Genomic DNA, 14698 nt, shown 5'->3' with positions numbered 1-14698 from the left:
TTATTTCCTCAGTTAACTGTGGGACTCCCCCGCTCCTGTTGGTACAGTCTTGAATGGGTGACTCCTCCCTTCAGTAAGACTGGTAGCGTCCAGTACTGCAACGGTTGAAATTCAAAAATCCCTCAATGGTTCTGTTCTGTTTTCTCTGTTAACAGAATATTTTATTAAAAACTGTCGGCCCGGTGACGTCACGCAGACGCAGAGTGGATTGGGAGAGGCGGTTTGCCCCTTCCCCATTTTTCATCTGGGTTTCCTACCCCCTTCTTTTCCATTCCCCACCATTTCCCCGGAGGCTTTTTTTTAAATCCGAGCTGTCGTGCGCACGCGTACTGCCTTCCCCCAGACCTAGAGCGAGAAGGACTGTACGCGAGTGAGCAGCTTAGGCTCCTCCATGCGAGGTGTTGTTTGGAGTGTGTATGTGCGCGCGCGCGCGCGCTGCTGAGGAGAGCGCGAGACAGGCGGCGCCTTGGGAGCCGGGGCTGGGCAGCATTACTGGGCTGAGGGAGCTCAGGAAGAGGAGGAGGAGGAAGGCAGCAGGTCCCTGCTCTCGGGGACCGTTGGCTCCATTCACGCCCGGACAGAAACGGCTCTGAGCCTTGTCTGTGTAGCGCGTCTCCCCGGTGCGCGTGTGTGGGGTGAGCTCCGTCACCTGAGCGCCTAGACGGGGGGTTTTCTGGGGGGATCCGTAACCGCCTACCGCCCCCCCAAGATGGGCTGCACGCTGAGCGCGGAGGACAAGGCGGCGGTGGAGCGGAGTAAGATGATCGACAGGAACCTGCGGGAGGATGGCGAGAAGGCGGCCAGGGAGGTCAAGCTGCTCCTTCTAGGTAAGGGACGGGGCTGCTGCCCTTCCCGGCCCGTGGGCCCGGTGCTCCCCGGTCCGCTGCTCTGTCCGGGAGCCGGGGTCTGTGCCTGCCGGGCCTGGGCTCCTCGGGCCAACGACCCTGCTTCGCCTGTGCGCTGGTGGCGGCCGGTAACTCCCTCCTCAGGGCCTGGCACGGTTCCGGGTAACACTCCTGCGCGCCCGCTGCCGAGGGCTAGACGTAGCCTGTGGCGCCAGAGATGATGTTGCCCCGTAGGATGATCACTCGCGAACAGGATCGTGGATGTTCTTGTGGCCTCCATGCCGCTTATAAGTTCTCGGGGCGTGGGGATAGCGAAGGCAGCCCCCGAGCGGCGCACTTGGCCTCTGCTGGCTTAGAGGAAGAATTCATGGAAACTGTAAAGATCAGTGTTGTAGACAGTACCCTTGCGTTGGACGATTTTTACTTTAACATTTACGCCCTGTAGACATGCCCATTCATTTCACGCCCGCCCTTTGAAACACCAAACATTAAATGGACACACGCAAAGGTACTGCTTTTACTCTCCAAATGCTCTGCTTCCACGAGGAACACTTATTTTGCCTACACTTTAAATATCTGTTTTTAAATGACTTTTTGTGATTGGGGTGTTCGCGATGTGTAATTCAATGAATCGCTATGTATTTGTCTCCTGCCACAAGTGTATGAATGCAGTAGTTTGTTAGTCCTTTCCATGTTTGTTGGCGGTGGGGTTTTTTGACATATTTTTAACAGACCCAGATATGTCTGGGGAATGAGGGGATGTGTAAATCAGAAAGCTTAAGAGGTTTCAGAAAATCGGAAGTGAGCATTTTAAACCCATCACTAAAGTAAATGTGACATAATCCTTAGTTACCAGCAGAAGATACTTTTAAAATTAACTCACAAATGAGGGAAGTGAGATTTGCACTACACTATTATTGTGAGGTATTTTGTATTGTATATTTTAAAAGTACAAACTGAACAGGAATGTATTAATTCACATATTCAAACTCAATGAACTGCATGTTTTTTCTGCCTTTTAGGAGCTGCACTAGTAGTTGATGGTAATTTCTGAAAGAAAAGTTTTCTGATTTTTCCCAGGAAATGTAGGCTGCCAGAATACTACTCTGATATATTTTTTGCACAGGAAACAGTTCTTCTTCTTCTTCTGTTTTTAACTTCTAAAATGGCACATTGGATATCTATTGCACAGGAAACTTAAGTTCTTTCCTGCATAGATGTAGAGGTGAAACAAGCCTTGTATGGAGAAAAACAAATGTAGTCCTACACTGCATTCATGCACTTGACATTTTTTTAATGAAGGAAACAACTGAATTTTTTTCAGTGTCAGGCCTGTTTGGTTAGTGCAGTGCTTCCTCAGCCATTGCTTGTTGCATGAAAGGTTAAAAGTACACCTCTACCTTGATACAACGCGACCCGATACAACACGAATTTGGATATAATGCGGTAAAGCAGTGCTTGGGGCGGGGCTGCACACTCCAGTGGATCAAAGCAAGTTAGATATAATGTGGTTTCACCTATAACACCGTAAGATTTTTTTGGCTCCTGAGGACAGCGTTTTATCGAGGTAGAGGTGTATGTGGGGTCAGTGTTAAAAGTGTAGACATACTAGTGTTTCTGTTTTTGAAGGTGATAGAACCTGATTGTTTTATTATTATAGTAGTGCTTACAAGCTCCAACTTGAAATAATTTTTTAAAACATTTCACCATTTCCTGTGGAGTTTTTAACTTGTGCAGTTATAGTATGCACAAACATTTGCATGACATCCAAAGAAGTACTTTGAACATACCCTTTAAAAAGCATGATTTTTAGATAATTGTATTTTCACTTTCGTATTTCACAAATAATAACTGTTTCTCTTTAATTTAAAAGTTGCACAAATTCAGAGTTTGTAATATAGGAAAATACATATTCATTTGTACAGTTTTCTTGCAGTCCCAGTGTATATAGCTGATCTCTCATACCAATACATTTTGAGAATAGCATAATCCAGGAGTTGAAAGCTTGCTTCAGTTAAAATGGGCTGTGAAAACCAGAGGGTTAATTTTTATTGTGGCTGGATCCTAAAGTTCTTATGCAGGAAGAACCCATTGAAAATAATTGTACTAAGATTTTACATAATTATGGCCTTCATGAACAGGCCCATAATTCAGGGAATACCTCTTGACCTATTTGTGTGGCTCACCATCTGTCTTGCACCAAAGTTGGTTTGTTTTTCCTGGTGTTTTTTCTTGCTAGATAAAGGTCCATCTAGCCCAGTATCCTGTCTTCTGACAGTGGCCAATGATAGGTGCCCCAAAGGGAATTAACAGATCAGGTAATCATCAAGTGATCCATCTCCTGTCGCCCATACCTAGCTTCTGGCGAACAGAGGTTAGGGACAAAATTACTCTAGATCAGTGGTTCCCAAACTTTTTGGCATCATGCCTTCTTTTTAATTTTCAAGAAACCTTCACGCCCCCTACCTATCCTTTACTATCATCCAGTCCCGTCCCCCCCACTCCTTGTCCACTGATTGTCCCCTCCCGGGACCCCACCCCATCCAGCCCCCCCGCTCCCTGTCTCCTGAGTGCCCCTACCCCTATCCAAGCACCCCCACCCCCTGACAGGCCCCCTGGGACTTCCACACCTATCCAGCACCCTTCCCCTCCACTCCCTGTCTCCTGACCATTTCCCCAGAACCTCCACCCCATCCCACCACTCCCTGTCCCCTGACTGCCATCCGGGACCTCTTGCCCCTTATCCAAACCTCTCCCTCCCTGCCCCCTTGGAAAGCCTGGGAGGTGGGCTAGCACAAGCTGTGCTGCCTGCTCGGTGGCACGGCTGCAGGGGAGGAGCCAGAGGCTAGCCTCCATGGCTGGGAGCTCAAGGGCCAGGCAGCCTCACATCCCTCTTGGAATTTCTTCACACCCCCCAGTTTGGGAACCAATGCTCTAGAGTCTACAAAAACTATTTTTTATTTTAGTACCCTGACTTGAGTGTTTCTTGTTGGGTCTTGTGCTAACACATATTCAAATGCTAGGTGTTATACATATTGAAAATGTTAGTATTTCTAGTTTTTTTCATTATATGTTTTATTAAGTGCTTGTACAATTTCTGCTCTTACACTGGTTAAACTAAAAGTGTGATGTTAAACTGATTTAGGGTAACTTTTCGTGTGGACTGTCTCTCATTGGGTTTGATCATGATTTATCTTCCCAATATTAAATAACAATTGAGTTTAAATGTTGTCTAAACACAAAGTTGCACTGGTTTAGCTAAATCAGTTTAACATCACACTTTTAGTTAAGCCAGTGTAACTAAGCTAGGCCTTAGAAAGTGGTCCCCAAACTTTTTATGTTGTGCCCCACCCCTTACCTGTAATGGAATCTGTTCACACACCCCCTCCGGGGAGCTGGGAGTGAAGCTGCTGCTAGGCCAGGGCTGGAGTTGAGGCTGGGAGCAGAGCTGGGACTGGGAATAGGGCTGTGCTGTGGTTGGGGGCTGGTGTGGGAGCGGAGTGGGGTTGGGTGGTACTCTGGGCCTTGCTGTGCCCTAAAGGGGTATGCCCTGCACTTTGGGGACCACTGCCTGAGAGACTGTAGGTTGTGGTAATTTATTCTTGATTTTTCATCTTTTTGAGTCAAAATATCCCACATTCTTAGGGTGATCTTCCAACAATCAGAGATCTTTAGGGTATACAGTCTCTCTTGTGTACATTTTGTAAAATTTATTACTAAATTGTAGTAAGTAAAGCTGGCAAATGTCCATTGTTTTCTTGAGGAAACTTCAAAATAAAAAAAAATACTATGAAATTTTTTGTTTTTCATACAGGAGGTAAAAAACATTCAGTTTCTGACAATTGAAAACTTCTGTTTTTTTGTTGTCTACTTTTTGGTTGAAAAAACAGACATTCATTTTGATCAAGAAACTTTTTTCAATTAAAAAAAAGCCTAGTGAATCAGCATAGAGAGCAGCTATATGGGATACTTCACAGCAGTGCAACTTGGGTCTCTAGCGTAGACATAACCCAAGTGTTTTTCCAAACTTTTTAATATTCAGAACTTTATAGGATTTTTTTTTTTAAAAAGTGTCTGACAGAAGCATATGAAGTTGTTTGTTTAGCTGGGTTGGCTGTTAACTGTAGTACACTTAACTTTTTTTTAACCTTAATTTGAGTTACTTTATCTTACTGTTGGAGTGATAAGGTGTCAGATAATATCTTTTATTGAACCAACTTCTGTTGGTGAGAGACTAACTTCAAGCTTACACAGAGCTCTTCTTCAGGTCTTGGTTTAATGTTAATGTTACTTCACCCATCTTGTCTCTCTAATCTCTTGGGACCAACACAACTGGGGCAAAACTGTATGCAATCTTAATGTTTAGCACACAGTGTAACGGCTTCCCATCAGAAGAGTGTAGAGAACTTAATTGATAGCCTGGAGGCCTGATGTTGTCATCAAGAAAGTTTTCAGTATTTATTGTCGGGCTTTGTTTAGTCTAACCTTATTACAACATGACCGAAGATATCAGTTGGCCCTGTGTTGAACTGTGACCAGGAATAAGCACTTGTGGTGAGGGGGAACAGTAAATGGGATCAAGTCAGAAATGTAGGCAAGTGTTGAATAATGTAAGGTCTTGAAAGTGAGGACAAAAATTTTGAATTTATTACACAGGCAGATCGGAAGTCAGTGAAATGACTCAAAATAAGGGTGACATGGTTGAGCTGAAAAATAATTAGGGTGTGGACAAGCAGTTTGACTAGTGAGACAGAGAAAAATTTTTTCATACTGAAACAGTCTTGTGCCTCAGGAATCTGTGTTCTTGACACAAGATTTGGACTCAGCTCTTTGTCTCTGAGGTGCAGAGAGACATTTTATGCCTCTCACCCATTGATTGGGGTTGGGATGTTTGACGTTTCCTGGGGAGGAAAAGGAAGAAGCAGCTTATCTCCATGTCTTCTCCTTCCCTAGCTTGCTGTCTCTTGCCCCAAACCCAGTTGCTATGTAGCTCTGGGCATGGAAAGTGGGATGCCAGGAGGTGGTGGATTTATCTGCAAAATCTCTGGAGACACTGCTTCCCTGAGGTTGAGTGCTGTGTAAGTGGTGGAGAGAAGCATCTCAATCAGCATGGTGTCTCCCAATGCACAAAATGATCTAAAAACCATCCTGTGATTCCGCTTCCATATCTCTACAATCACAAAGGATTATGGGTATGGTCAGTTGTGAAGTCAGTTTTGGCCATTTCTATGGTTCATAGACCCAGCATGACTGAGAACCATTGACTCAACATAGCAGTGATATTTTTACCATACTTATATAAAGTCAGGTCTATTAATTGTCAATATTAATATTGCTTCTGATAGGAAGAGCACATCTTTACATGTCTATTGCATATATTTTAATTTAGCTGTTGTGATTTAAAGTATTCGTCCTCTTAGAACTTAATACTCTTTCTACAGTTCTCCCATCTAATCAGTTGATTGACTTAGGTTTAAGAATGAACAGAAGATGCTTCTCAGAACCATACCACAGCTTTAACTGTGGTGGGAAAACAGATGGCTTTTCTCTCCTAGATTCAGGGGTAACTGACAGGACATTGCAACTTCCAAATAAGTGAAATTTATCTGTTGATGCTGACGTTCTACAAGTACAATCTTTTTCCTTAAAAAAATAAGAAATTGCAATAAGAAAATAAGGGGTTAATGGGAAAAATGTGAGCTACCTGCCTTTTATAAAAGATGATATTTTCAAGGAATTTTACTAGCAAATATTGCAATTCACTGGAATAACAGATGGATTTTTGAAGTAAAATGGTAGTGTAGTAATCCTGTTTTACATAATTTTTAAAGACATGTATTGTACTTGATATCAATATACCTAGCAAAGGCATCTAATTCAATATTTAGTAGGAGCTACAGTAACTAGGCAGCAGAAAAACAGTGAAAAGAATCTCTGCAATCAGCTCTAAATGGGCTGCCTTAAAGAAGCATGCAGTACACAGTAATGAAGATATTACATGTTGGAACTGTTGAAATGTGCTTATAATTGGTGATTAAGAAAAGTTTGTCTATTTTTTTGTCTTTGTTTTAAACCTCCATGGTGTTATGTGTGATGTAGCTATTGGAAATCTAATGGCTAAATGTAGACTTAAAATTGAATATTCTTAGGCCCTTGTCCTACATACACTTAGCACATGCTTTACTTTTTTCACATGAGTAACTCCACTGGAGTCATTGGGGCTGCTCACATAAGTAAAGTTAAGTACTTACTTACATAAGAGCTTGCAGGAACTTTCTGAAACGTTCACTACTTTTTTTTCCTTGTTAATAAACTGTTGGTCCTTTTAATGATGATGAGCTTTACAAACTTGTTTCAGATGAGATGCATCTCATGAATTTAACAGTTCTGAGATGTTTGTATTTGAGAATCCAGTTTTGAAACTGAAATAACTTTTCTAGGATTCCTGCATTAGGCAAAATGGGACCCATAAACCACTTTTGTTACTACTGGTGGAGCTGTACCCATGGTAAATAACTGATCTTAACTTTTCTAATGTCGACAAGGCTTTTGTTGTAACAGTCTTCCTATCGCTATATCTTGCAATACTTTCACCAGAAGTGGTCTGAATCATAGGATAGAGGAGTTTTATATAGAAATGTTTTGCTGTCTTATAGAACAGGAAGTAAAATAGGTATTAACACATGGATTGAAACATTTCTGATCTCTGGTCAAAAAGCAGGACTTGTGTTGAGGAAGTGAGCCATTCTGAAAGCATTTGAATGATCCACGTGTCATGTTGTCTGTCCCCCTCCCCAGGATTTCTACATCTCAATCTGCATCCACATTAGGAAAATTGGAACCCAGAAACATCTAGCATTAGAAAGTTGAGGAACTGGTCTTCTGAATTTTGCTGATCATGCAAGTGACTATCTTAAATTTCCCCAAATGTCAGTTATGACAAGACTTTAGCAGCAAATAGTTTGTGAACTGCTGGAGATGAATGCTTCATTCTGGTTTTCAATTTCTAGTTATGTTATTGTTTATGTTCACATAGAGTCCTATTGTGAATTTCTGCATAAACATGCAATAAAGAGAGTCTCTTTCTTAGTTTACAGTCTAGATAGCTCTACCACTTTTTAAGATAGCAGCTATTAAAATTATATATGAATTTCTGTGACTGATAGCAAGATAGTAACTGAATGATGTACAAAGTTTTAAGGTCTGAACTTAGGATCTGCTAGTACTAGAAAAGTCTGACAGTAGTGAGAAGCTGGATATAAACAAGTCAGTAAGATTAAGCATTTGCAGTTTAATGGTTAATGAGACGTCTGATGCTGATAGTCACTGATGAATTCACCATTGCTTTCTTGCAACTAGTGATGGACTGAATATAAAGTCCCAAAGCTTGGACCTGTGTCCTCTTTATTCCCTGACGTTATATATTTGTCTTGGAAGTGGATTTCTCAGCTATATGGTGGTTCACTTACTTATCCCTAGTAATCCCTACTTATCCCTAGTTTATCCCAGTAAACTCATAGCAAAATCATTATTTGCTACCAAAGCTCTTAATGTCATTGCCTGGGATTCCCAGCAAATATGATTTAACACCTCAGACCTTGTTAGTAGCGGTTGGCATTTTGCCTCTGGCCTGGATTCTGCAATAGCTGAATTTTGTCTTTCTGCTGTTCAGTGGCTTTTTTGCTTTTGTAGGTGTGTCAGACTAGATTTAGCCTTAATAATATCCTCAGAAAACCTGCAAGTCACTTCTATAAAGGTAGATACCTTAATAGATTTAAACCAGAATTTTCACACTTGTGGGTGCCTGCTGCTTTTTGCACACTACAAACATAAATTTTAATGTGTTGAAGCCTTAATGAAGCCAACTGGTTAGTCATAGTGAAGGGGGGGTAGGGATATGGCCCTGTTTTTATAGGAGAACCACTCCTCTGCTGAAGCAGGGGAAGACTGATAGAGCAAATTATTTGAAACTGTTGGAGGACATGAACCTCTGCTCGAGTAATTTGAATCTTTGCTGTATTTCAAAGCTCTGTCAAGCAATTAAATATTTTATATTTAAAAATAGATTGGGAAAATAATTACGATCAAAGTTTTTTTGTGATGTGTGTATAATTTATCACAAACATTCTTTTAGGTAATATATATGCGAAACATATATTTGCATGTGCAAACACATTTTGCCTATATAACTTAGAAATTGAGTTTTGAAAATGGGGCCCTATATCAGAGTTCCTTAATGGTTTGCTTTGGAACATTGGTTCAAATTTTAGGCCCGTACCTAGGCTCTTCATTCAAGAAGGTTAAAGATTAAGGGTTTGGCTACATTAGGGATTTTTGTACTGCTGGTACTATGCCAGTGCAAGACATTCAATGTTGATGCACTGCTCTGATGTAAAGCGGCGCACTAGAGCAAACCCGGCTTTCTTCTTCCAGGGCCTCAGTGTAGTCCCACTTGTAGGAAATGGCGCCCTAGATACCAGGCTATGGAACTGTCTTGAAAAGCCATGTCAGTTGAAGGGCTCTTGAGGGATCTTTTGTGAGGGTGATGTTATTGCTATTCTGTCTAAGGGAGTACACCACAATCACCTTAGTGTTCTTTCTCCCTGACTGCCAAATTGTGGTGATATGTAGAACTTTGAAGTAGAGGTGAAGGTGGGCCAATGTGGTGAATACACACAGCCCTTCTTAGAGCAACTATTATTAAGTGACTTTTTTTCTTTGAGGGCCTTTTTCCCATAAGCGGTACTTCACCAAGATGATGGTGGACAAGGAGTTTTTAGCTAAATACGGACAATAGCACCGCTCTGCTAAACTGGTCATTGTAGTGCCATGCTAAATCCAAGGAGTAGCAAGCATCTGGTGGAACAGTGAACTGAACTCCAAGTTTCTGCTTTGCTTATCTCCACCAGAGGAAACTGCCTAAGAGATGCCACTGATAATGTGGGAGCTCTCCGTGAGGTTTAAACCATGGATTACTGGTTTTAAAGATAAAATATACTGATAATGTTCTATACCAGTGGTCCCCAGCCTTCTTTGTGTGGCAGGTGCCAGACGACGAGCCATGGAAGACCGTGGTGGCAGATGAGCATCTGCCGAAATTCTGCCAAGCGACAATGTCAATAGGCATCGCTGCCGAAATGCCGCCGATAAGTAGCGTTATCCAGAGGTGTCGCCGCCAAAATACCACCGAAAATCATTGGCATTTCAGTGGCAATGCCTCTGGATGATGCAGCTTGTCAGTGGCATTTTGGCGGATGCTCATCCAGCCAGTACGTGTGCACACTTAGACACCATGGCGCCCGAGGGCACCATGTTGGGGACCCATGTTCTATGCATCTAATCCAGTAAGGACCTCTTTCATAATGGATTATCTCTGACATCTCTCCCCATATGCTATAAACGATCTATTTGATCTTCGACAGATTCTTTTTCCCCAGGTAAAAACAGAGAACCTCTTTACATCTAGGAAACGGAGATGAACTTCCTGAGTGGGAATGGAATCTGGGTAAGAACATGGGGAGGGAAATATATTGAGAGAGGTGGAAATCTGAATCCATTTGAGGTGTGAAGCTTGGATGGGGTCTCCTAGGAACCACAGTGTAAAATGGAATGGGCTACAAAGTACTAACTCACTCACACTCCTAGAAAATGTAATTGGTAGGAGCATGCTATTTTGATGTTAGAGAGGTTTGTTCCAGAGGCTTATAATGAGAGGCTCATCAGTTTTGATAGGACAATATTTAGGCCCCATGAAACCATAGGCTCCCAATGGTTTCCCTAATGTGCCATTAAGGAATATGAAGACTGTAGGATGAGAGAAGATTGCTTTGTCCTTAACATAATCGTCATGAGCAGATATTGCTGCTATATAGACCTTTAGGAAGGTTATGCCTTCAGACTTCAGTTGTAGAAAGTACTCTAGGACTGCAGAGACCCCAGCTCGAGATGGAGCAAGTCCTTTACCAGTGGGACAGATGGTAAACTGTTTCCTTTTTGAGGGGTGGAGGGGACAGACAACTTTTTAGGGTGGAATGCTTCCTGGATTGTAAGAGGATGGCTTGAGAGGTTTCTGCCTCTGAGAGCAGACATGGTCAACATTAGTCAGCATATTATTCTCAACGCTGCAGACTGGAGTGTGTCTAGGCTGGGATGCAGAATCCGCCTTTTCTGTTGAGACAGGAGATCTGGGAACAAAAACAGTGGATATGGTGCCTCTCTGGCCACCTGCAGGACATCTGGATACCAGTGCAGATGAGGCCATAGTGAGGCTGTTAATCGGAGTTTGTTCTGTCCACTCTAACATTCTTACGACTCTGACCATACATTTATCCTGGAATAAAAGACCTATGACATGGCTGTGGTTTGCCTGGGTCAGCTGACCCACTCTCGTGGGGTCCCAGAGCTTGGGCTCCAGTTCAAGCCCAAACATCTGCACAGCAATTTTTAGTCCCACAGCCCAAACCCCAGGAAGCCAGAGTCATCCGACCCAGGCCAATCACAGGTATTTAATTGCTGTGTAGACATACGTTGAGTGTCAGAGGAATGGAAGGGACGTCGTATAAGAGATGATGACTCCAGTCCAGCAGAAAGTTCATCTGAAAGAGGTTTTGTTTCTGTACACCTTTATGCAATACGCTTGGCATTTAGTGTTTTTGCTCAATCACAGACTTTACCAGGTGGCCCTCTCTGCAAAATAGTACACCTCTACCTCGATATAAAGCTGTCCTTGGGAGCCAAAAAATCTTACCGTGTTATATGTGAAACTGTATTATACTGAACTTGCTTTGATCCACCGTGGTGCGTAGCCTTGCCCCCCCCCCCGGAGCAGTGCTTTACCACGTTATATCCAAATTCGTGTTATATCGGGTGGCGTTATATCGAGGTAGCGGTGTACTGGTTTCATGGACCACTGATGCTGATCCTCAGACCTCCTGCTTAGTGAGTCTTAATATTCTCTTCTCCAGAGATGGGAAGTGAAGAGCTATGGAGTGAATTTGTTCTGGATGTATCACAGCAGAAATCTAGGCACTCCTTGTATTCAGCAGAGGTCAGCTATTGAACAGTGAGGTCCTGGAGCAGAGGTAGACTTGCAGTTACACAGAACATTATACTTTCTGACAGCCAATAGCTGGACTGGTGGTCAGTAGGAAATTCTGATATGAATATTCCTTGTTTAAAATAAAAAAATTACTTCTGGCTTGGAGTTTAGTTTGTCCTATGGCTAGCTATAGATGTGCATTCCTATCCTTGTCTGCCCTTCTATTTCCTTTAATTTCTTAAAGCCACTTGCATGTTTGTTGTAATCTGCTTCAGCAGGACTGCTTATATGAGCAAAGATGCTAACATGTGAAACTGAGTAAGATCAGAGCAGAGAACAATATGTTCTTTAGGGCCAGAGTGTTTTTTTAATATGTATTTGCACAGCACCCAACATAATGGTCTGGTGAGTGCTATTATAATGTTAATAATTCCTGTATAAACAATTACTGTGTTCAGAGATTTTATCTGATGTAGGTGCCAAGGGGGAAGTGAGGTGATCTTTGCAGTTGCAGATGGGAGGGAAGGTGGCGGACTAGTCAGTCTCTGTTAAGATATGGTGAACATATTGGAAAAAACTTGAAACCCTGGAAAATACTTCTCCCCAGCGCATGGTCTGTTTGTTTGGGCTGTGTTTTGGGTCCAGGATTTGGCCCTGGGGTAATTTGCTACATTCTGCTTTTAGAGTGTCAGTAGATGCAGGAAGACAAAATGCATCATTTTATATTTGGAATGTTCTTTTGAAACTGATGGGTAAGCACTTGATTTGACACAGTGATGTGTGGATGTGTTTAAGTCTTAATATGGAAAGAATTGGGGATGATCTGAAGATATCCTGTTAAATTTAACTTAAATTTCAGGTCAGGAATCCAGAGATAAATACAGGTTTAAAGGTTTGTCTTTTAAAGTTTGATAAAAGTGGAAATTACGGAGGGGGAATGCTATTCATAGGGTTATTTTTAAATTCCAATTTTCTTGTGAAACATTGGACTACTTATAACATACTCTTGTAGAAATGATGGTGTAAATGAAAAATCCTGAATTACCTTCTTACTTTTTCTTGCTTGCTTCAGACCTGATGAATCTAGATATAATAATAATCTAGGTATTCAAGTTCAGTTTGACTACTTTAAACAAACCAAAACGAACTGAGGCCTATGTGTGGTAAATCATTATGTTCTATATCAGGGGTGGGTAACCTTTCAGAAGTTGTGTGCCGAGTTTTCATTTAGTCACTCTAACTTAAGGTTTCGTGTGCCAGTAATACATTTTAATGTTTTTAGAAGGTCTCTTTCTATAAGTCTATATTATATAACTACAGTATAGTTGTATGTAAAGTAAATAAGGTTTTTAAAATTTTTAAGACGCTTCATTTAAAATTAAATTAAAATGCAGAGCCCCCTGGACTGGTGGTCAGGACTTGGGCAGTGTGAGTGCCACTGAAAATCAGCTTGTGTGCTGCCTTCGGCACCTGTGCCATAGGTTGCCTACTCCTGTTCTATATACTTAAATGAGTTGTGCATACTTGCCCTAGATGATAGGGGTGTAAATAAAATACAAGTAACCTTAAGTAGTACGTATTCTTTGTAATCTTTGTATTTTGTATTTGTATTTTGTAGTTTGTGTGTGTGGAGGCTGCTAGGGGCAGTGTGCTGGGAGAGAAGCTGAGCCCTGTTAGGGGGTGGGGCTTACCTGCTTAGGGGTCCTATAAAAGTAGCCAGCCAGTCAGGCAGCAGCATAGACAGCTGCAGCGGCATAGCAGCCAGCAAACAGAGCTGTCTTGTAAACTAGGGGAGTTTCAGAGGGAGTGTACAGGGGAGGCTGTGGGGAGACTAAGGACCTAGGCAGGGAACTGACAGGCTAGTTAAGGGAGTGGGTGGTGGTCCCGTTCCGACACAGTATTACCTGCATATTTAATTCTAGTGCACCCTGTTAAGTTCGGTCGACACTTGTCTGGTTGCTCGGTTTTGGGTTCTGCCTAAGAGGTTCTATGGAGTGGGGACATGAAAAAAAGTGACGAGATATAACGAGTATTTTTAGCGAGTGAGAAGAGACACACATCCAGAGGATAGATTCTACAATTACTCATGGAGTAAGTCTAAAGGGCAAATTATCAGACTGATCCTGGAGGGTACTGAATAGAGTTTTGTCTGCATGAAGTCAGCTTGCGGGGCTGATAGATAGATATGGAATAAAATTATAGGGTACTCAGGGTAATCAGGAAAATAAGAGCAACTTGTAAAGAATGGACTCGGTCGTACGTTTAGAAGAGAGAGCGGTTTTCTGATGTCAAGTGTTATTGTATGGAGCAAAGCGTATGGGACTCGAGGAGGGCTGAGGTATATGGGCTACCCTTACTACGTGTAGCAGATAGGACCAGAGACACAAGGAGAACTTTCGGTGTGAGGAGAAGGACGGGCTACGATTGCTAGAGGTGAGAAATGACGATGGACGGTCTGGCACTCACAGTGACTACAGGCACGACTCGACGAGTCTTGCACGTTGTTAGCCAAAGAAGCTTGACGGCCCTGGAAGATAAGAGGAGTGATAGTCGCGCCAACAGACGTATACCAGATTGGATACATGTCGAGAGGGTTGCTCCACGCACAGAGGGCATGCATTAAAACACACGCTGAATTGGAGAAAGAGGAGCAAGGAAATGAACAAGAAGGAACTCGATACGCTGCAAAGTGTCTTGACACTGGAGAGTTGAGCGCGGAGATTCGCGAAAGTGAGATAAGGAGGAGAGACAACAAATTGATAGAGCCAGGAGGATTGCAAGGAGGTGACAATTAGAGGAACTCGCAGAGAACTCT

General features: G+C 42.5%; 1 protein-coding gene across 1 annotated transcript in view; it reads left to right on the top strand.

Annotated features, from left to right (window-relative positions):
• The first annotated feature begins 239 nt into the window (after window positions 1–239).
• Window positions 240–14698, top strand: part of GNAI1 (G protein subunit alpha i1) — a 71250-nt gene continuing 56791 nt past the window's right edge. Inside the window, exon 1 of the mRNA XM_032802094.2 lies at window positions 240–827. Coding sequence (XP_032657985.1) covers window positions 710–827 — 118 coding nt within the window. The 5' untranslated portion in view covers window positions 240–709. The remainder of the gene's footprint in view (window positions 828–14698) is intronic.

Source organism: Chelonoidis abingdonii, chromosome 1, assembly GCF_003597395.2.
Source record: "Chelonoidis abingdonii isolate Lonesome George chromosome 1, CheloAbing_2.0, whole genome shotgun sequence".
Lineage (NCBI taxonomy): Eukaryota > Metazoa > Chordata > Testudines > Testudinidae > Chelonoidis > Chelonoidis abingdonii.
The sequence above is the reverse complement of the archived record's forward strand: the minus strand, read 5'-3'. Positions and strand labels throughout refer to the sequence as shown.